Source organism: Actinia tenebrosa, unplaced genomic scaffold (assembly GCF_029948245.1).
Source record: "Actinia tenebrosa isolate PJP-AT-01 unplaced genomic scaffold, QUT_ActTen_1.0 PGA_scaffold1__47_contigs__length_23844297, whole genome shotgun sequence".
Lineage (NCBI taxonomy): Eukaryota > Metazoa > Cnidaria > Anthozoa > Actiniaria > Actiniidae > Actinia > Actinia tenebrosa.
This window is the reverse complement of record NW_028292578.1, coordinates 10,571,418-10,592,814: the sequence shown is the minus strand read 5'-3', so window position 1 is coordinate 10,592,814 and position 21,397 is coordinate 10,571,418. Positions and strand designations below refer to the sequence as shown.

Genomic DNA, 21,397 nt, shown 5'->3' with positions numbered 1-21,397 from the left:
TTGTAACCCAGAATCGTCCCCAGCACTTGTCTCTTATTTTAAGAGCGCGAGCAAAGGGTCAAGGGAAAGGAAGAGGAAGAGACGACGTCTCTCTCCCCCCCCCCCCCCCTCCCTTAGCGCGCGCTCTTAAAATAAGAGACGACTGGGGACGAGCCAGGTTGTAACTTAGTTTTCAACTCTAATTTTGTATGAATCTTCTAAAGCTCATGATTGATAGCGTAATTTGGAGCGATGACTTTTGTTGTAGTTGATAACGCATGACATTATCCTTGGGGTGCAACCAAATGAATCAAAAACCCTTGCGATATAAATAACAACGATGGTAGACTTCGGCTGAAAGTTTTTTTGGGTGTAGTTCCGACTTTATAATTTTATGCCAGAATTTAAAGCTTCTACTGCATGCTTTGCATTTTAGCGGAAACCTTCCTAACTCAGCTCTGCATGTAAGATTACTAGCATTCTTTGTCACCTTGAGGAGCATTTTGCAAAATTTCAAATGAACAAGTTCCATGGGCTCTTGGTCTTTGGATATTGAAAATGAAGAAAAATTATGAATTTTCGGAAATGTCAAAGTAGGGTCATTCAAAATTCCGTAGTTAGCAAAAATATTTTTACACTAAATTCGAGAGAAAGAATGTTTCTTTTCTAGAAAAAATTTATGCTTTGTATAAAATAAAATTCGAAGCCGTACATTTTCCTATTCGACACAGGGTGCCCAAGCCCTTCTGGATCCCAAAATCAACTTAGAGCGATTTCTCAAAAAATAAAAGGCGCCCAGGACTTAAAGTTATATTTTCGAAAATGTCTCACCACAAAGGGTATTTAGGCAAAATAATCAACTGTCCGATGATTCTCGACTATTACAGACATTGACTCTTAACTATGGCTTCTAAAACTTAAAAACTAAACTTCAATTTGAGCTTTGGTTTTGCCAAGTCTTGTCTTCTTGTTGCCTTCATGATAAAATTGTCAACCCTTGTGTTAAATGGCCATCGGATTAACTAGTTTACTATTTCTTACAGGGTGCTTGGATGTTGATAACACCCAATTGATCTATCAAGATATAGAGGTAGCTTTAGAATGCTTGGTGTTAGTCAATGAGCTGCATCTTCTTTATCTTGCGACACCCATAGACCTAACTATACCATCTGATCTAGATTGGATGGTCTATCAAAAACAGGTAACTTATTCATCTTAATTGCTTTCGACGATTTATTTTAAATACGTGATTTTCGAGCTCAGTATTGTATTGTATATTGCACAGGTGGCGCTCTTTAACGACAAGGAAAAAAAAGTTGTCAGTACAATCGGAATTTCAGAACTTTACCTTTTGGGTAAAGCGTATGGACAAAAACTCGAAAAGGTAATCAATATATTTCTGAAACTGTTTTAGCCGAGACTTCGAAAGATTTAGTAATCATAGTAAGTTGTTTTCATTAGGTATAAAACCTTAACTAGTAATCTTTTATACGTACGCCAAACAACGAATAAATATTCAGTGGAAACTAGTTTCGTTTAATTCAACCTCTTCAGTCCACTGTATTATAATCCGTTAGGAAAATTACAATCACGCGAACAAACACGAATGTTGATAAAGTTCCATTCGTTTTTAGTGTTCATTTTAGGTCTTTCTCTGTTGATCTTCACCGCTTCGCTTACTTGTCTGAGTAGAGCATCTCTCTGAAACAATTCTGTTACATTGCACGTGTAGTTTGGTATAGTTCCCTGATGTTTTTCTTTAGCATGCTTCCACAATACTGATCCTTCATTTTTGGAGTCCATCTCCCGCAAATGTTATCTATTTATGTATTTTATATTTTTTTACAGGTTATAAGTGAGGATTCTATCAGACGTTTTTATATGACTTTAATGCTATACCATCTGGTACAAGGTGCTTCAATATGGAATGTTGCTGATTCGTTCAAGGTGTCAAGAGGATTTGTTCAGAATCTCTTAACATCAGCTACGTCTTTTGTGATTTGCTTGATACATTTTACTAAGGTGTGTTTGCAAACAGCTGATAAACCAAATCCACTATGCACCATTACAAGCAGCCCATGTCCCCAACATTGTCAGTTTAGCAAATTCATCTCTTCTGTTGCAAAACTAGAAAAATCAGTGACCTTACGTTCCCTTGCCTTATAGAGTAATTACATTTAAACATGGCATTTATACTGAGGAGTTAGTGAACAAACATAAATATATATAAACCAATGAAGCTGTAGAACACTTAAAAAGTTATAGAAATTACTCGCCGATGGCTTTTGACTTCTATAGTCATTTTCCTTGTCCTACAGCTCAAGTCGTGTTATCAGGGAACAGAACATAACTAACCCTGATCTATTTGTTTCAGAATTAGACAATACTCCCATTTCGAGTAGTGCCTTTACTCAGTCCTCGAATGTGTACGAATTATTTTCTTTTATTAAGATCCATTGTAAGGAAGTACGTACTACGGAACAATATTAGAGTGGTTTAATAGCTGCTATTATAACGAACAATCAAGACAAAGGCTGCGTTTACACGGTACCGGACGAGTTTTTAACTGGTCAACGTTTAATCAGCCTGCGCGCAGACCGAATTTAACTCTCGTTAAGACGGTCTGCGAATTATTGCAGGATTTCGTGTTCTGACCCCCAGCCGAAATGCACGATTTTTATAACAATAATACTGCAATATTTTTTTGACGAAAGCCTGCGTTTCAATTGTTCAAAAATTTCTCCCAAAATTCACGACGGCCAACGGTATTGATTTCTTGTGTGCTAATGAAAACGTTTAACATTATATTTTTAGGAACTAAGTGAATTTTGGGCAATCAATATTCTTTTAGAGAACATCATGAAGAGGCTCTCCTGTACTGTTAATCTTGAGCTGGCTCCACTTATGGAAATACCGGGAGTTAAACAGGTTTGTTTTGCCTGTCGATAATTATGCCTGAATTTATTTGTTTGTTTTTGGAAGTCTATATAATCTTTAACCCTTAACATGGAAAGGCCAACTTTTAATCGGCGAATTATGACTGAACTGTGAACTATTCTCACTATGGAATTTCTTTAGGATCTGGTAGCCTTAAACGATAACGTGGTATCCCTTCAGGCCTCGTTGGCGGCCAACAGCGTCGACCGCGCGTTAGAGTCGCTTCGGCCGTTGGCGAACCGGCCTACAGCCTTGATCGATAGCTAAGCTCTCTTTGCCTCCCTGGAGCATTTTTCAGCAATGTAGACCCATCATGGTGGACCAACGCTTTTCCTCGGTGATCATCACCGTTCAGAAGAAAAGTGTGCTGAGGCGTGACCTTGCCAATTGCGTCTACGTATATATTCTTGTCCGGCACCTATTTTTGTCATGGTTGGGGTCCCCTCCCATTCCCCCTGCTAAGCCGCCTCGATGGGGTTATCTAATACCCTTCATTACTCTGTCCTTAGACGGGGTATTTCGGGGCTGCTTCGCTTGGGGTGGTTTCCCTTCCCTTATACACCTTTTATCTATGCCTTCGTTTAATACCAGTTTCCTATGTTCTTCAGTACTCCTCGCCTGGGGACGTGAAAACTTGTTCAGTAAATGTTTATTGGTATTACTGGAAGGGAGACACCCCAAGCGCAGCAGCGCCGTTATCCTTACCCGAATCGGTTGCCGAGTTATTGCATGATAAAAGTTTCGGCGCAGAACCGGTTGTTTAGGGATCCTCACCACTTTTTGGCGGAGAAAATCTGCCGTCACATAGATATGTGGGGAAAGTTAGATGTCACTCGCCAAAACGAGAAAACTCATGTCCTACTTAAGATGGGATGTGAACGTGGAAGAGTTTTTTCATCCCATTTCGTGGTGACGTCCAGGGCGCACATCTTGCCTCGGCTTTATGAAGAGTTCATCACACATACGTTTCTAGACCGTTTCAAAAACGTTCAAAAACGGCTCTATGACGCTCTGGGGTAAGGTCGACCAAGTAATTCTCCTTCCATCGTCCTGCCCGTTATAGAACCCACTACGCTGAGCATATGCCGCGACGGACGCTATCTCATTTATGGATAGGAGTGGGAGTTTTTTCCATTAGTCCAGAGAGAACGGGAACGCTTATATAAGAAGTAGGGTGAGAAAATGCATGCCACGAGAACCCGAGACTCATGCAAATAAGCGTTGATGTGAAAAATCTCGTTTTGGGGGCTTTTCGTGCTCAAATTCCATAGTGAGAATAGCTAGCATTAAAAGTACCGCAAAAAAAAAAAAAAACAAAAAACAAAAAAAACAAAAAAAACAAAAAAAAAAAAAACAACATGTAAATGACACTTGAGCGAAGGTCCCTGGGGAATGGATCCTTCGTGCCGTGAATCCTCAGAGTATTATTTTATACATTCTTTTATACCGTTATCATGAGACTTCTAAGCGTGGTTGTTCCTTCGAAAGATTGTCTTGTGTTTCAATTTTCAAAAAAAAAAAAAAAAAAAAAAAACAACAAAGAAAAAACGGTGACGTATAGTTTATCTTTTATTGTGGTTTTTATTGTTTCAACATTTCTTGCTGTCTTTTAGCGGTTGTCCTGTGTTTTGTTTTTTTTACCCAAAAGTACATTACAACTTTTAAAATTTGTTTCTGAAACATACTTAGTTACTGGATGATGGTGGTGAAATAGTTGTTATTGTTATTGTTATTTTGGGGTATTGGTATCGTCACTATTGTTACTTTGAATTCTATTTTCTTTATTACTTCATTCTTAGGCACGTGCTCGTCAACTCTTCAAAGCAGGCTATCGTTCAATGGGCGATATAGCTCGCTCCAACCCTGACAAGTTAGTTAAAGAAATTGAGCATCTCTACAAGAAACAAGCTAGAGAGATCGTATCAGCTGCCAAGGTAAATTTGAAGCCAAACAATAAAAGCATTTTTTTTTCAGTTTTCCCCATAACTCCTCGGGAAAACACAAATATACTGTGGTTAAAGCATCCCATTCGCTCAAGGAGCCACCTTATGGTTATTCAAAATGGAAAAAAAATATTTCCATTACATAGAGTTACATGCTATTGCAATAACTCTAAAAACGACTACAAATAAACATGAGGAACATAGAGGTTTGTAGAGGGCACAAATGTAATAACTCGACCCAATTGTAATACGCTCTAGAACATTTGTAATAAACTTTGGTCAACAAAGACAAGTCAACAGCCAGCGATATACAACAAGACCAAAAAACATGAAATTATGGGATGTCATCCCTGATATTTTTTCCACAAAGCCCTAGTTATGGACAACTCGAAAAAAATATCAGGGATCATATCCCATAATTTCTGATATACTTTTGATATACTCGTATATATGCACAAATGGTCAAAGTTTATGCGTACCGCAGTATGTATGATGAGGAAATTGAATAAATGAAAGTAAATGCCATTCCTATCAATACTAAAAAGGGAACGAGGTATGGCCTAAAAGTTTTGCTAAAAGTTTTGCTAAAAATTTTGACCAACGTTTTGCGTGAATTTGTCATGCAAACTAAAAGTTTCTGTTTGTTTGTTTTTATTGAATTATTGTATATAAATATAAGTTACTCTGTACACAAGTTGGTATATGCTAAAACAATTATTCGCCTCAGGCTCAGGAAGGAACTTCACTGCTTATTCAACATATTTTTGGTTACAGAAATCTTTCATTTTTTTCTTTTACCTTCAGTAAAAGTTGGCCAAAACTTGGCTGAATTCCCCCCCCTCCCCTGGCTGAAGTCATCATGCGGGGAAGAGGTCCAATGGTTATGTTTGTCCTGGGCCAGTGATACCTTGTCTCCTATTCCCATCTAATTCTTATTATGTAATCTGTTAGCAACAGTAGGAAATGATATTTGTTTTTCAACAGATGTTGCTGAAAGAAAAAGCAGATACTCTTCTTGAAGAGGCACAGGATTTAATCTCCTATGATCAACAATTAAGCACTCCAGTCGTATAGTACATTGGTAATTTATATTATATATTTTCAAACCATTTCTTTTTATTTATTTATTTATTTTTATTTTTTATTACAAAGAATACAAGTACATCTAACATTTGATGATTCATGCATAATACTTTAAATGTTTGTCTCTCAGTTAAGGATGGTGGGTTCAGTTCGCGACCCATTTTTATTTAAATGAAACTGTGTCAGTTATTTAGAGTACCCAAGGGGCTGTCTAAAAACGTGAAAAAATTTGGGGGTCCCCACGCATCCAAGCGATATAATTGTCATTAAAGACCCGATGAAGTGAGCGCATTTTGAAGCACTTCAAAAAATCGCATCTCTCTTGTGTTTTGCTTAAGTACATCAAAATTTTGTCTAAAATAATTTTGAACATAAATATTTTTCATATTAATAAAGAGATTTGAAGTTGCAAAGGTGAAAGTACATTTTTTATCTGCTTTTGCGCAAAAGTAGGTGAAATTTCAATTTTGGACAAAAACACGAAATCAAATCAAACCGCCCTTCTAGTTGCACTTTCCAGAGATTGGGCTCCCTGTGTCCTTATGCTTGTTGACATTCGGAGGGTTCAAAGTATTTCGCTCGATTTCATATTTTAAATACTTAATTTAGCTGGTAAGATGATTAGTCGTCCTTTTATTTTCCTTTTAACACCTATTTTGTTGTGTTTGGGAGCGAATTCTGTGATGAATTGATTGTCTGAAAGTTACTTCAATTACGAAAGACGACTTCGACGGACTTCTATTTGCTAATTCTTCTGAAAAACAAATTCTGGATTTTGTTATTAATATAAAAGTCCGGCCGAGTGCTTTATTGATGCATCCGGCTCTACTTACGTTGACATGTTGACGATTGTACATAAGCGTTTCTGTTTACTTTAACAAATCAGCAAAAAAAGGTTTTGGAATTTTAGTTTAGGCGTTAATCGTATTATTTTACTTCAACTTGCATCTTTCCTTGATTCTTTTGATATTAATAATTATCGATCTGCTAACATCTTAGTGAGCGAGTGAGTGACACATTTGCATATTCAGACCCCTCACAATAACTCGTTTCTACGTTTCTGCGTATCCACGAGTTAAAAAGAAACCACCCAAAACTATTTTTATTTTTGAAATAGCACATTCAAAATTATCTTAAGTGTTTACAAAACATACCAAGAAAATAAAAAACTGGGGTCGCCATGCATTTTTTGGAGTTATAATTTTTGAATATCAGATTTCAAGCTTTTTTCCAGCGATGGTTACGAATTTCCTCCACCCCTCCCCAGAGAGACGTGGTTGAGCATTGCATTTTGGGATGGTAAACATGGCGGACTACTGCAAGAACTACTGGAAGAATACGGTCACTAAATTGTTCTAGAGAATGCAATAGGAAAACATTGTAGGGATAACTGAGAATAACTAAGTGGTTTATAGTAAGTGAAATTTCAGTTTAAAACTCCGCATTTGCATTGAATGTAAAACAAACTACCAAGTCCAAACTTTTTTTCGTCGATCAATTCATGAAGTTTAAGTGCCTCTTTACATTCACTACACCCACTTTTTAACTGCTCCATCAATTCGCCTTTCTTTCAAGTTTCTCTGCCGCTTGATCTTTTTCGTCTAGTTCACCGGTACTGACAAATCTACCATCTAGTCGTCGTTTTCTCCTTTTCACAACTTTCACTTTCATTTTCACAGTGCTAATACAGACACCCATGAAAAAAATACTATTAAAAAAATGATGACAACAATGATCACGCATTTATTTCGTTTTGTTGTTTTTATTTTTGTAAACATTGGTGTTCCTGTGGATTACGTAATGTGCGCAGTAAAAGTGCGCGCTGAAATATTGAAGAAATGGAAAACGCGCGCGCGCGTGCTGTTATAAAGCACGCGGGGGTTGGCAGAACACGAGAGAAGTGTTAGGAGAAGCACGACGCGTAGCGGAGTGCTTCTGGACACTTATCGAGTGTTCTGCCAATCCCCAAGCACAGCACACAGCACAGCTAGCAAGTTTTTTATTTCTTTTATAAAATACAAATTACAATAATAGATAGGAATGACGCAACGGAAAGTGGGCGCGCGTGCAATGTGCTCTCATAAAGCACGCTCTCTAAACCAATCAGAACGCGACATTCATAACAGTTATTTTATAAATGTAAATACAACAGGGACTTTGACAATTTCTTTCGCGACTTGATATTAACTGCAAAACCGATTTTTCTTGAACGTATCCGATAGGGGAATAATGTTCAACAAGAAAATTGAGGACATTACCCTCTGGATTGTTTGCTTTCAAATTCAAGTTTAAAGTTGCTCTATCGTAGTAATCAAGAAGATAACATGTAGTGATATCCAGATACATGTACATCATTAGTTTTAGATAACAGTGAGTTTATGATGTTTTTATCATTGACTTAGATGTTGCTTGTGTAACCACAGGAAGACCAACCAATAAATTTGTAATATGACTACAAGTGAACTTTTTTTAATAGAAAATAAGGTGAGGTGGACATACATGGAATAAGAATACTTTTTGTTGGAAAAGAGAGAATATGTATGGCAGAGTTAATTTTCCAAGAGTAGTATATGTATTTTCTGAGGGTTGTCCAATACCTCAAGAAATGCATGACTTAAGATGTCATGCAGATTGAAACCAGCAGCTGATCATTATAACAGCATTTCCCTTCAAACCTTCGACTGGTAGAAGCGTAAATGCCAGCACCACATCCATGTTGAATAGTAATGTACTGCTCACATAAGCAGATAGATCAGTGGTAGTAACACTTGTGAAGGCTGACTTCACATAGGATATTCTCATTGTTAAGAGATCTTTCATTGACAGTTTATATTTGGAACAAATTTTTAACAGCTCTTGACAGTAGAATGTTAGTACATCTTGAAGAGTAGCAGTAGCGATTGCTTCTGAAATGGGAAAAGTAAATAGAAGTCAATTCGAGTTCACATCAAATTTGAATAGAAATTCATTTGAGTGGAAATATTTTTTCTATTTTAATTTGAGGGTTTATATCTGGGTTCTCCTGCTTCACTTCCTCCGCAAAGCCTAACAGGCAGCCAAATTCTATTAATTCAATCTGTGAGTTTGCCATAACCTGACTCAGGGTGAAGTTATATACTCAAGGCCATAAAATTGACAATCATTGAATAAATGATGAACGTTCTATAGGCGTACTGTTAAAGAAAGAAACAATATCCCAGCTAAAGTATATGGTCTGAAACATTTGGTCCAGACAAGAAGTTCACTTGATATATCTAGTCTAAAAATGCAACTCACTGATATGACAGTTAACGACACCACACGTTCCTGACTCCTGGCAGAGAACACCTTGAAATATTAATGAAGCTTTCTCACAATCCACAAAGCTGGAAAAATCTAAAAAAAAACAACAAATTCCTTTCAGTTCTTTTCTTAACACTTCACAGTACAAGGGTATAGGCCATTCCATTGAAATAAGCAGTTGAGTCAAATTAACTAAGCAGAAACTCTACCTCCTTACTAATGTTGAGATGCTCTTTTCATTTCTGGTGTTGGTTTTGACACAACTGGTCAATTTAAGGGGAGCATGATTATGTAACTTGTCAGTACAAGTCTTTCATTGAGCTGAGGACAAGTCACATGTCAGATCACATCACATGATGTTGGCGTAAGTAAAGTACTAACTGACCCCTTAAAGCGGATGTTTCATTTAACGACTTGCAAAGATATTTCACACAACAGTGTGTTTAGCAAAAAGTCGATGTCTAAGGATTTGGTAACACGATGCAAGTTGAGGGATTCACAACTGAACTGCGCTAAAAGATGATTAGTTTATGGTGTATTTTATTCCAAAATCAATGCTTAGTTAAGTGAAAAATCATCTTTCGAAACAGCTTATCCAACAGCTTACATTCTCGATGAAGAACAGTGTCTTTATCACTCACAGCATCAAACTTTCAAGTAAAAAAACCCACGTAAATTTCGAGGGAATCTAGCATGGTGTTAAAAGTATTGTGCTCGCCTTTTACCCTCTCAGAGTTAGAATTTCGACTCCTTCGACATCAAATGCGAGCATATGAAAACATCTGTACCAACTTAAGGTGGCTCAATAAAATCAACAGCTTGTCTCAGGTGCATATTTAAACTCCCCCAGAATCGTATGCTATCGAGATGGTGTAGAAATATGTTAGAATTTTACATGAATATAAATAACACTATTTAATAAAATCGAAATTAGTCATTTTTACATCATCTATCATTCCCATAAGTTACGCACCAATTTTGACAGTATCAGGGTAATCGCCAGAATTGATGAATCTGAAGAGTTCAAGGATGCGCTTGAGACGCGCTGTTTATATTTCGATCAAGCTTCCTATTAAAAGTCAGCTCAGAGGGTACTTCATGGTTTAACAGAATCAATGTTTTGTTGAACAATTTTTAGTCAACATCCATTCAATTAATAGAGTGCAAACAATTAATCTGTGAAACACTAATTACTAAATAGTACAAAATAGTGCTAATTAAACAATAGAAAACAATGGAATTTGCATGAAATTTTGCTATTCTTGGCTTTCACCCACGTGACACCGGTCTTGACAACGGTTGCTATCCACCATCTTTGTGCCCCTCGATAGTAAACAAACAGACGCGACAGAGAGATATGTGTGAACTTTTCACTGAACATGGTGCATTGTATCGTAGTTGGTTGCGGTTCAAAGAGCGGTAAGAAAAAAGTTTCCTTTTCTTCAATACCTAAAGTGATATCGAATCAAGGCGAAGAGCACGAAGAGTTGACACGAGAGCGGAGAAGGCTTTGGATTTCGGCCATCAGTCGAGGCGATACTGACGCGAAGAGGGTTCTTGAAACCGAACGTGTTTGTGGTCTTCACTTTGTCTCTGGAAAGCCTGCAAAAGTCTGGGACAGGTATAATATTGATTGGGTTCCAACTATTAACCTTGGAAAAAAGGAAAGTCAGGAAGAAGATCTGAAGGAAGCAGCGAAAGCTAAGACAGAACGAGCTGAAAGGGCAAGAGAGCGCAGGAAGCGAATCATAGAACATCAGCAACTTGGAGTCGAGAGGAAAAAGAAGGACTTGAATCAAACTGGGAATGCTGTCCAAGATATCGAGTTTTCTACCGAAACACAGAGTAATTCATGTTTTAATATTGAGCCTTCTTGCAGCAGTGCGAATGATGAGCGTGAAGAAATACTCGACAAGAGCACCCAGACACCCGTAGTGACTTTCAAGGACGAGTCAACACAGATGGACTTAGACTTAACTTATTTTGAAGGTTCACAGAACGCTGACACACAGACAGATGAATTTGAATACATGTTTTTAAAATCTGCATATCAAGCTCCGGACAGAGAATTCTTCGATACAGCTGATAAAGTTCGATTTTACACAGGACTACCTTCCTATGAAGTCCTGATGGTGGTGTTTGAGCATGTCGCGCCACATGTTCAACGGAAATCTACAGTTCTTAATAGATTTCAAGAATTTGTGCTGGTACTGATGAAGCTGAGACTAAACGTTCCCTTTCAAGACCTAGCGTATCGTTTCGTGGTGTCCCTGTCAAGTGTATCAAGAATATTTACCTCTTGGATATTGGCAATGGATTCTAGGTTGTCCTGCTTTATCCATTGGCCTGAAAGGGAACAGTTGTGGAAAACTATGCCAATGTGCTTTCAATATACATTTAGGCGCAAAGTAACTGTCATAATCGATTGCTTTGAAGTTTTTATTGAAAAACCAACAAATCTTATGGCCAGAGCTCAAACGTTCTCATCTTATAAGCACCACAACACCATAAAGATCCTTATTGGTATCACTCCCCAAGGTACAATTTGCTTTGTTTCTGAAGCTTGGGGTGGCCGCACCTCAGATAAATATTTAACTGAGAATTGTGGATTCTTAGATAAGTTGACCCCAGGGGATACAGTCATGGCTGATCGGGGATTTACCATCACAGAAAGTGTTGGTTTAAAGCATGGAAAACTGGTAATTCCAGCATTTACCAAAGGGAAAGCCCAGTTAGAACCCATTGACGTTGAACATTCAAGGGGGATAGCCAGTGTTAGGATACACGTCGAAAGAGTGATTGGTCTACTGCGGCGAAAATACACTATTCTGGAAGGAACACTGCCCACAAACTTTGTAAGCAGCAACCAGAATGGGTCACCTGAATTCCAGGTACCAATCGTTGACCGCATTTTAAGGGTTTGCTCTGCACTTGTTAATTTTTGTCCTTCCATAGTGCCATTTGAGTAGTACATTTTTCATAAAAAGCAGGGGTGGTAACAATGTTTAAAGTTTTTTCTATAATAACATTATACCAGGAGAAATCATTATTACATTGCGACAGGCACAAAACACTAAAATCACAATTACTATTTCACTAGAAATAAAGCAACAATTTTATTCACATTCTTCAACAAGTCCAAATATGGAGGGGACAAACAATCTTAAAAATTAAATTTTGATATGAAAAAGGGCATGAAGGAAAAAGAAAGTGAAAATAACTCTTTACCTATGGCCTAATTTTTCATCTGAGATTATGTGCTAAGAAGATAACTGTGGCTAACACATGAATACTGATTTTGATTCAACTAACAATTTTTTAGCCAGAGAGAAATTGAAAAATATTATGCCAAAGGTAAACAGAGGTCTAATAATATTCAATAGCAACTGAAATGTTTATTAATTAATTTTATTGCTAGAAATATTGCTCTATGTATGACTCATTGTCATGTTACTGTTTCTTCCCTGATACACCATTTCCCTGAACATGGGTTCCTGCTTATTTTAATATTGTCACTAGATTTCATAATAAGAGATGTAGATTGAATCTCGAAAGAAAAGATTTTAATATGTTGGTGTATTTCTCAAAGCAGAATTAATCTGTTTTGACTGAGCCTAAAGTAAGAAGCTGATAATGCTGGACAGTTCAGACACAAACATTTTTACATTTTATTCACTGAGTTCCAATGAAAAGATGTCTGATTTAAATCGCTTAAATGAAGTATTTATTTTGATTATCAGCTTTTTGCTTTTGGTTATTTATTAAAAATTATTTATTATAATATTTATGTCATATTACTGACTATTACTTATCACTAATAATTTTCTTTGCTAAAGAATGAATTAAAAAGTTGGAAACATGCTTATTTGTCCACCTTTAAGGGAAGCTAATAAATGGGGACACATTTTAGCAACATCAAAAGTTACATGACTGGGGTTAGTACCAAAAGCCAAACACGTAGCAAAAGCAACTGAAAAAACTCCGCAGTCGCTACCATTACTTTGTTGCTGAACTGGTACAAATTCTAAATTAACTAGTCTTCCACCGATTAAGTCATTTGCTTGCTCCTCTATTTCCTGGCTAATTGCATGATGGTAGAGACTATCATAAAGATTTACAACACCAGGTAAGCATCCTATACTGCTAATACATACCCAGTGATCAGTCCCTGTATGCAAAATCTGAATAAATTCTCCCGAAACTACATCAAAGTTCCTTACTCTTCCTAGAGTTGGGCCCTGAAATCCCTCAATTGACTGGTTTACATTCTGCAATAATACTTGGGTAGCTTGAATTATATCACCATTAAGCCATCCAGCAGGATCACTGATGAGGTCATAATCAGCATTGTTTAGTGTTGCAAGGGCACTATACTTGTCAACAACACCGGTTGTAACCTGTGTGATTTCAATATCATCTTCACTGTCACTATTACAATCATCTGTTTGTGATTCTGAAGTTTCTGGTGATGGTGAATTGCTTGGCTTGGCAGAGGTTGTCTTTGAAGAAGTAGAAGTGGTAGGTGTGGATGATTTGTTTTCTTTAGCTTTACAGGCACCACACACCCACGTTGACTGGTGATTCTTTGGCATTCTTTTCAATCCCAAACAGCTAAGATGAAAAAAATGACCATTTGTACAGTTGGCATTGTGGCACTCGACCAGTTTATCACTTATGAGTGCCTTTGCATTACAAACACAAATAGCATTGCATTGCATTGCAGCTTGGTTGACAGTAGATGGTTTCGGCTTGGCTTTTGAAGCCCCAATTCCTCTCTTAAACTGTGGCAGCCTGCTGCAGTGAGGACAATACCATCTTTTAGGTATGGACTTCCCACCTACAGCCAAACATTCTATGTGAAATTGGCCATAAGGACAGTCAGCATTACTGCAGGAGACCATCTCATCACTGCACTGTCCTCTACAAAAGCAGACTGCTTGATCACCTGGAACTTTAATGATAACATTGCACTTTCTTGTGTACCACCGTCCCAAGATCTCAGGGAGTATGCCGATCCTCCAAAATGCTTCAAGCTTTTTCACGACAGTTTTGAAGTGGTGGGGGTCTGGGTAAATTCTCTCACACACAATGTGTGCATTTCCATCTGAATCCACAGCACAAACAACAAAGTCAGCATATTTTCTTTCTGGCAGAGTAAACAACTGTTGTTGAACCTGTAAGTAATAATTGTGGCTCTTCTTTAGCTTCATTAGGCCATTTACCACCTCAAGACAAGAGTTTTTTCGTAGAACATACTGCTTAAAGTCACAGTTGGGGATGGAAATGGGACATTTCACCTCTCCACATCCCAATCTGCAGCAATTGCAAGAAACTAAAAAGTCTGGGGTTGCATGGATGAAAGGAAATTCCCTGTTGATGAACAAACCACATCTCTTAAGTTCAAAGTTAATATGCTTTGTTTTCATTAAGCTTTCATATGCATTAATGGCATACTGTTCGTACTTGATGCCATGTCGAATGGCCTTGTTATCCAGCTTGTACAAGTGGGGGTAGCAGATAGATTGGATCAGTGACTGGGAGGGCTGAGCTAGGTTGGTGTTGTAGGCAGCACCACATACAGAGGCTCCAATTCTGCCAGCACGATGTCTAAAAAAACCTGGGCCCTTAGCTTGATCTCTTGTGTCTTGCTCAACCGCTTTTATCTCCTCGTCTGAAATGTTCAGCTTGACATCTAAGCACTTTCGCAACAGTTCTAGATAATCTAGATCTAAATTACAAGGCTCGTAAAGATCACATAAAACTGGAACATTCCGACTTTTGGAAATGAAATGGTCAGCGAAGGGGTCGATTAAACTTAACAAAGCAGCTTCTGTTTGGCAGTTGTAGAGTTTTGTGTAAAATTCCTCCTTTTCCGCTGCTGAAACTTGGGCTGAAGGGTTCGGGTCTCGTCCAGGTCCAGCTTGATTTTTACGAGACTGTCCTAAATTTTCATCATTCAATTTATCAATGTTACTGTCTAGAATCTCTTTGAGTTTTTTCGCAGAAGAGAAATCTATGTCCTTGGCCCTTGCGTAAGATACTTGGTTGACATACGTGGGAAGAAGCCACGTGCACTTAACTTGGGTACAGGCTAATTTCCCGTTGATTCTTGTCCAACATTCGATGTAAAATAAGACGCTGGCAACATGCGAACAAGATTCTGCTAGGCCTGCTTTACAACCCAAACAATGAGCAGAAAAAATCGTACCATCCTTGCCGGCAATGATCCAAATATCGGCCAGAGGGTCATTCATGCGTTGGGAATGGCGAACTTTCGCCACGACCACATGCTTGCTTGAGATAATTCGTCCTCTTACTGAAGCCACAAATCCAGACACCACTTGATTATATGCTTCCAAACTCTTGTAATTTTTAAACTGATCGTTCGTATAATAGCTCGTCTGCAAAACCAAGTAACTAAACAAAACATTCAGGATCAAACTGCTCACTTGGTATGGTGACTGGATCAACGCCTACTGCCTCGATCTTCTTCAAATAACGTTCCTTTACATGACTTTCAAGACCTGATCCATATTTCGAGAGCACTGGCACAGCCATTTTCCAAAGTTTTGAGACGTCATTTGGCTCTGAAGCGAGCTAAAACTCTAAACGCTATAAAAATGGCCTACTATTATCATAACATTTCACACTCGGAGGGGCACAAAGATGGCGGACGCCCATATTTGGATAGGTCGAAATAGGTCAGTTACGTCACGTGAAAGCCAAGAATTTAGTATTGCTAAAGTTTCACGGTTATATTGTTTGCACTCTACTCCATTATACTAGTTTACTCACCGTGCCGTTGGTCAGGCTTACTATGGGTCATCACCTGATATTCTACTAAAGCTCCTGAAGGCAGATTAGGCACCACGACATAACCGATTAGGGCATTGTTAGTACTAGAAGGATTTCTCTGTAAAAAGAAAAGGATAAAACATTTTATGAATGGAATGGATAACATACGGTCTACGCGCTGTCTCTAAAGAGTATGTAGTTATTAATACCTTATTAGTTACATAAAGACACTGTTACAGCTTAACTCTATGTATATCCATTACAATATTAATCATAGAACCCGTTTTGAGGTTTATAGAGCTATAGTAAAAATACACAGGTGATTATTGAAAATCTCGCGCGCTCATTGGTCAAGAAACTCGCACTATCACACGATGTATTTATACTAAAACAATTATTTGCCTCAGCCTCAGTGAATATCGGAGAATATTAACCTCGCCGCTCGAAGACTCGCGTCGCGGTAAATATTCCCCGATATTCACTTCGCCTTTGGCGAATAATTGTTAGAGCGGTTTGTCGTATGGGTGGGAAACATACGCTACTGAGCGTACACGGTAAAACATGCCGTTACATCGAAATAGCTTGCCATTGTCTTCAAGTACTTCATCCGACTACAACGCGTAGTTACGGTTACGGTAAAATACGGTATGTCTGCGAATTTGTTGTATTGTTTACAACTCATACGAAAACCGCTGTCTGAAAATAAAAGGGGTATTTAATTTCCTTTTGTGCTGAATAACGATCCGTGGCTGCCTTTCTTCAGTCTAGCACTCACCTTGGATTGAACAGCTTTTTCGAACGCTTCTTCAGCAATGGCTATATCTTGATAACGTGTAAGGTAACAAAATCCATAGAATACGTTCAATAGTGATTCCATTGGTTTGAAAGCGGTGATGATTCTATCTACATGCCTTAAAGACAAGGCTGCTTGGACTGCTATACCTCCCTCTACGATAGACATGGTGGATGGCCATAAACCAATACAGCCTGATACCAGCATAAGAGGACCAACCTGGGGTAGATAATATTGAAAAGAATATTTGAAGCGACCTTCTTAGCTTGCGTGTAATGTTTTGCTTTAGTTCAGACTACGTGTTATAGGCTGCCAGTAAATTTTTTCGCGATACACGTTTTGGGAGGGGTGTTACGCGGCCCGATTTGTCGCACAGTTTGTCTAGCGTCATTATAAGTTTTAGTTCGAGAAAACAGAAGTTCTACTTGTTAAACCTTCTCCCAAGTAATTTTCACAACTAAAGATCGTGTAACTTGTCTCGCGATACCGGTGCACGTAAGGTGAAGCATCTGCTTAGAGCAGTTTTCGCATGACTGTGAAAAGCGCAGTGTCGTAAGCGTGCAGTGCCTTAACCGTGAGTTTTTAGAATTTTAATTGGCTGATTTTTTTCTCGCGCAATGTGATTGGTCTGACAATGCCGTGACCTTGTCGTGACCGTGTCCGCGCCGTGTTTATGCCGTGTTTCGAGTATTCGATTGGATGGAGAATAAATTCTCACGCAAAGTGATTGGTCTGGCGTACGCCTTGCCGTGTCACGACCTTGTTCGTGCCATGAGGTTTTCACAGTCATACAAAAACTGCTCTATAACTGTACGCAAATACGGTACGGTTTTAGCAGGTGCAATAAAGTTAAAAATCGTCAGTTTTTGACTACAAATTGCGGAAGGAACACAGGAATCAAGGAACACAGCGGTAATTTGGAATTCAAAAAGGGTCTATTAACCCAATTATCCTGTGACGTCTAACTGCGACCGCTATGCCTCATAGTGATTCTCCTAACACTACTCTCGTGTTTCTATCCCCGCGCTTCATAACGCAGGAAGCGAGCGCGTTTTCTATTTCTTGATTTTTTAAATCGTTTGCTATAATTATTAAACGGTCTCATTAATAAATTTGAAGGAAAAAAACCTTTTTTCGAATACCCATAGCCCCTTGCAACCCCTTAGATATTCTAATTGCAATTATGACGTATGCTAATTAAGCCTTATTACGTCACCTAATTGATTGACCAAAATCATTGTCTTCAGACTTGAAGACTGTTCAGACGTGTTTCGTCAAGATGCCGAGATATCGGGATCGGGCGATAAATATTTGTATAATATTACTATCAATAACCACACTTTGTTATCTCACAGCATTTTTGATGCACAGAGACTGTAAATATGACGGTAGGTTGTGATTTCGCTTTCGCTTTGCGCGCGAAAAAGTTTCAGCGATGACGTCATTTTCCCGCGCATGATCTTTTTTAGCGACGCAAGACTCAATACATTGATTTTTTAAAACCTTTTTAAAATCAATTTTTAATATCAACTTCATTCCATATTTTTCCTGCGCCTTGAGTTGAAATATTCGAATTACTCTTTTTTTTATAAGAAACAAATAAAGATATAATAGCGTAACCAGTTCAACATTTATTATTTTTCCAAAGTAATCATAAAAAGAAAGCCCAAGCAGGCGAAAGCCACAACTTGTTGGGGATTTTTTTGAAGGATTTCTTCTTTCCAATTATTCACAAAATAATAATTACGAATTAGACTAGATTAAAATACTTATTTTTGTATTCTTTTGTTTCCAGTGCTTCGAGTTGGTAAAAGGTGCAATTTACCAATAAAGAGCCAAACGATTGTGAAGATCTTGGAGGAGAATGTAGTGGGTACGAAGGAAAACCAAACGTGAATCATAAATTATTATCGAGCCAAAGGCCCATGATTAAAGAGTGTACTCAACGCCAGATCGATTTGAAATTAAAAGTTTCAGTTTTGATTTTGATATCTGCGGAGGGAGGGAGGAAAACCGGAGAACTTGAGAAAACCCAGAATAGACTGTCAGAACTGCTGGCCCTTTTACTACCTTTTTGTTCATTATTATTATCATATGTATTATTATTTATTTTCATTTATTGTCCAAATTAAAAACCTATTCATTCCATCAGATGCCGAGGATCTATTGGGTATGGAAGAGACATGGCTTACGTTTCGAGCAAGGTTGCGCTTTTCTACCAAGGATGACAAGGTATCGGTGGAGATAGTTCGCTTCCACTCAACCAAGAAGGACACCTCGGAATGGAGAATGGGTAAGGGAAATGTTTTCGATAAAGAAACACGTAACAAAACGTAATAGAAATTTATCTATTCAATAAGGGTGCGGTAAGCAAAAATGTTTTCACATTCATCTAACCTGGCAACTATGAAAAGCAGGTCAGGTAGCAGGCGAAGACTGTGGCCAAGCAAGTCATCAAAAGGCAAAAGTATTGAATTCCTTTTGACATCTTTATTTTTTATCATCTTGTATCCAACAGATCCTGCTTCAGCCACTACTGGTAACCAGTGGTTCTCCATCAAAGGCCGATGGGTTGGTAAACCTCTTTCATTTGAATTTGCTCAAACAGACTCCAAGATGATTACTGGTAAGCCATCAATAGAAATTAGATCATGCACTGATCACAAACTCTACTCACATGTGATGCCAAGTCGAGTCCGGAATCGAATTCGAGACGCCAGGAGTGAGAGAGAATTGCATTTCCAATACGCCACCCTCGATTTCGTTGATAGATTCAAAGCAATCATGTAGCATGGCGTATCGTTTTTATTTCTAACCATCAGTGATGTTCCAAAGGGAAATAAAAGAGGAAAAATGTCAAATGTTCAGACATTTGTTGTCTAGAAATAAGTGCTTTAAAATATCATTTGTGTCAGAGCTGTTCTCCTTTTCTGCAACCTCCGTAACTTCTAGGTAGTTTGGGTTTTTCGCTTTTATAAACCAAACACATGCATTGAAACTTTGATCGACGAAAAGCAATTACGACTACTGTAGACACTTTTTTATTTTAAAGTGCCCAAGACGGTGACTCAAGAGTCTTCTTTGGAAAGTATTCTTCCAAATGTGAATGACAAGAATGAGAACAAGCGTACAGAAGGTATTGCTAGTTCACACGAAGTTCACGAACAGCCACCCAAGGTGGCGACACAGGATGCTACAGAGGAGCCTACATTGGAACGGCTCCCTCTACATTTGAATGATAGTAGAAATGAGGACAAGCAGACAGGAGGTACTGCCAGTTCTTATGATGATCAGGAAACAAACAGAAGTGATGCAGCAAAGCACCACAAGGACTTTTCTGGGGGACCTCTTTCGAAAGACAGCCAGGAAGAACATGTCACACAAGCAAGACCATCGTTAAACAGCTCTGATATTTGTCCTGTTATGACGGGCAGTTCCAACACTTCCAGCTACCTGGAAACTTCATCGGAACCAGCCCTTAATGAGGAAAGAGCCCCAGTCAGCATTAACACCGACGAGTTCTGGAGGTCCAGCCATGCTGAAGGTCAGGCTCTACAGCCTACATACCCACTTCCGAATTACATGCCTAAATGCCTATTATTCCAGGACTACGACGAGTCCATCAGCGCAGAGCAGGACACATCTTATGAAATGCCTAGTTTGTTTAAAACTAAAGAGCCACAGACACAAGGTCCAATGAGTGAGGGATTTATGCCTAAATGCCCACTATTCCAGGATTACAACGAGTCCATTAGCGCAGAGCAGGACACATCTTATGAAATGCCTAGTTTGCTTGAAACTAAAGAGCCACAGAAACAAAGTCCAATGAGCGATAACGAGGCTAGTACTGACACTACTTCGAGCCTGGTCCCAGTTCAATCATTAGGTAAATGGTCAATCTTATAGATAAGCCAGTATAGAAATAACTGTGACGGATATTATTAAGGAATCTTCCTAGCATTTAATCCAAAGTTGAGAAATTTTCCACATTTATCCAAACAACTTTATTCACTTTTTCAAATACTCGACCAAAGATTTCTAACTATTTACAACATAATCATTATGTTAAAATGCTGTCTTAATCATCTCGCACTTATTACAATTTTTTCTCTTTCCAGACATCGACTGTCCTTTTTATTTTCCTACTGAAGTGTTAGTTGGTGCTGCCACAGTCGTCACGGTTACCATTACCGTGGCAACAAGCTACGTCATCATAGCGCGCCCTCATTACTTTTGGGATCATTGAAAGGCTCGTGTTATGTTTGTTTTGTATGTGTTTCTTTTTGGGTCCACTGTTTGGCTGTTCTTTTTTTCCGAGTATATTCTGCATTAAGAGTTTATATGTTTCACTACATTATGGCAATTTGGTTTTTTTATACACTAAACAAGAACTTTATTGGAGATTGAATTTTCCTTTGTTTAGTTTTTATTTAAAAATAAGATAAAAAATAATACGAAAAAAAGAAGAAAAAAAGAAAGAAAAAAAGAAAGAAAAACAACGAAAACAAAAACAAAACAAAAACAAAAAAATCAACCAAAAAATGAAATAAACGAAACAACACTTAACGCACAAAAATACACACAC

The 21,397-nt window shown here is 38.2% G+C and overlaps 5 protein-coding genes across 9 annotated transcripts in view; 3 read left to right on the top strand and 2 right to left on the bottom strand.

Annotated features, from left to right (window-relative positions):
* LOC116295794 (helicase POLQ-like) overlaps positions 1-6,355 on the top strand; it is a 29,690-nt gene extending 23,335 nt beyond the window's left edge. For 3 of the 4 annotated variants that reach the window (XM_031703724.2, XM_031703723.2, XM_031703725.2), the window contains 6 exons: positions 1,023-1,180; positions 1,265-1,363; positions 1,828-2,001; positions 2,794-2,907; positions 4,716-4,850; positions 5,844-6,355. In XM_031703724.2, coding sequence (XP_031559584.2) covers positions 1,023-1,180; positions 1,265-1,363; positions 1,828-2,001; positions 2,794-2,907; positions 4,716-4,850; positions 5,844-5,933 — 770 coding nt within the window. In that variant the 3' untranslated portion in view covers positions 5,934-6,355. Of the gene's footprint in view, positions 1-1,022; positions 1,181-1,264; positions 1,364-1,827; positions 2,002-2,793; positions 2,908-4,715; positions 4,851-5,843 lie in introns of those variants that run through there. The other variant, XM_089033184.1, reaches the window with a different exon arrangement.
* A 1,571-nt stretch (positions 6,356-7,926) lies between these two features.
* LOC116295777 (uncharacterized) overlaps positions 7,927-21,397 on the bottom strand; it is a 32,855-nt gene continuing 19,384 nt past the window's right edge. For both annotated transcript variants that reach the window (XM_089033187.1, XM_089033188.1), the window contains exons 14-17: positions 16,795-17,031; positions 16,020-16,137; positions 9,219-9,317; positions 7,927-8,848 (exon numbers count right to left, since the gene is read on the bottom strand). In XM_089033187.1, the coding sequence (XP_088889313.1) occupies positions 8,565-8,848; positions 9,219-9,317; positions 16,020-16,137; positions 16,795-17,031 (738 nt within the window). In that variant the 3' untranslated portion in view covers positions 7,927-8,564. The remainder of the gene's footprint in view (positions 8,849-9,218; positions 9,318-16,019; positions 16,138-16,794; positions 17,032-21,397) is intronic.
* LOC148909841 (uncharacterized) lies at positions 10,520-13,085 on the top strand. Its single transcript, XM_089033189.1, has one exon. The coding sequence runs from the start codon at positions 10,604-10,606 to the stop codon at positions 12,191-12,193; it is 1,590 nt and encodes a 529-aa protein (XP_088889315.1). The 5' UTR covers positions 10,520-10,603; the 3' UTR covers positions 12,194-13,085.
* On the bottom strand, positions 12,617-15,832 carry LOC148909840 (uncharacterized). Its single transcript, XM_089033185.1, has one exon. It carries the CDS (start codon positions 15,476-15,478, stop codon positions 13,067-13,069), a length of 2,412 nt encoding a protein of 803 aa, XP_088889311.1. The 5' UTR covers positions 15,479-15,832; the 3' UTR covers positions 12,617-13,066.
* Positions 18,092-21,185, top strand: LOC116295788 (uncharacterized). The gene is made up of 6 exons (XM_089033365.1): positions 18,092-18,200; positions 18,608-18,685; positions 18,965-19,105; positions 19,331-19,438; positions 19,865-20,698; positions 20,931-21,185. Exons 1-6 carry the CDS (start codon positions 18,092-18,094, stop codon positions 21,056-21,058), a joined length of 1,398 nt encoding a protein of 465 aa, XP_088889491.1. The 3' UTR covers positions 21,059-21,185.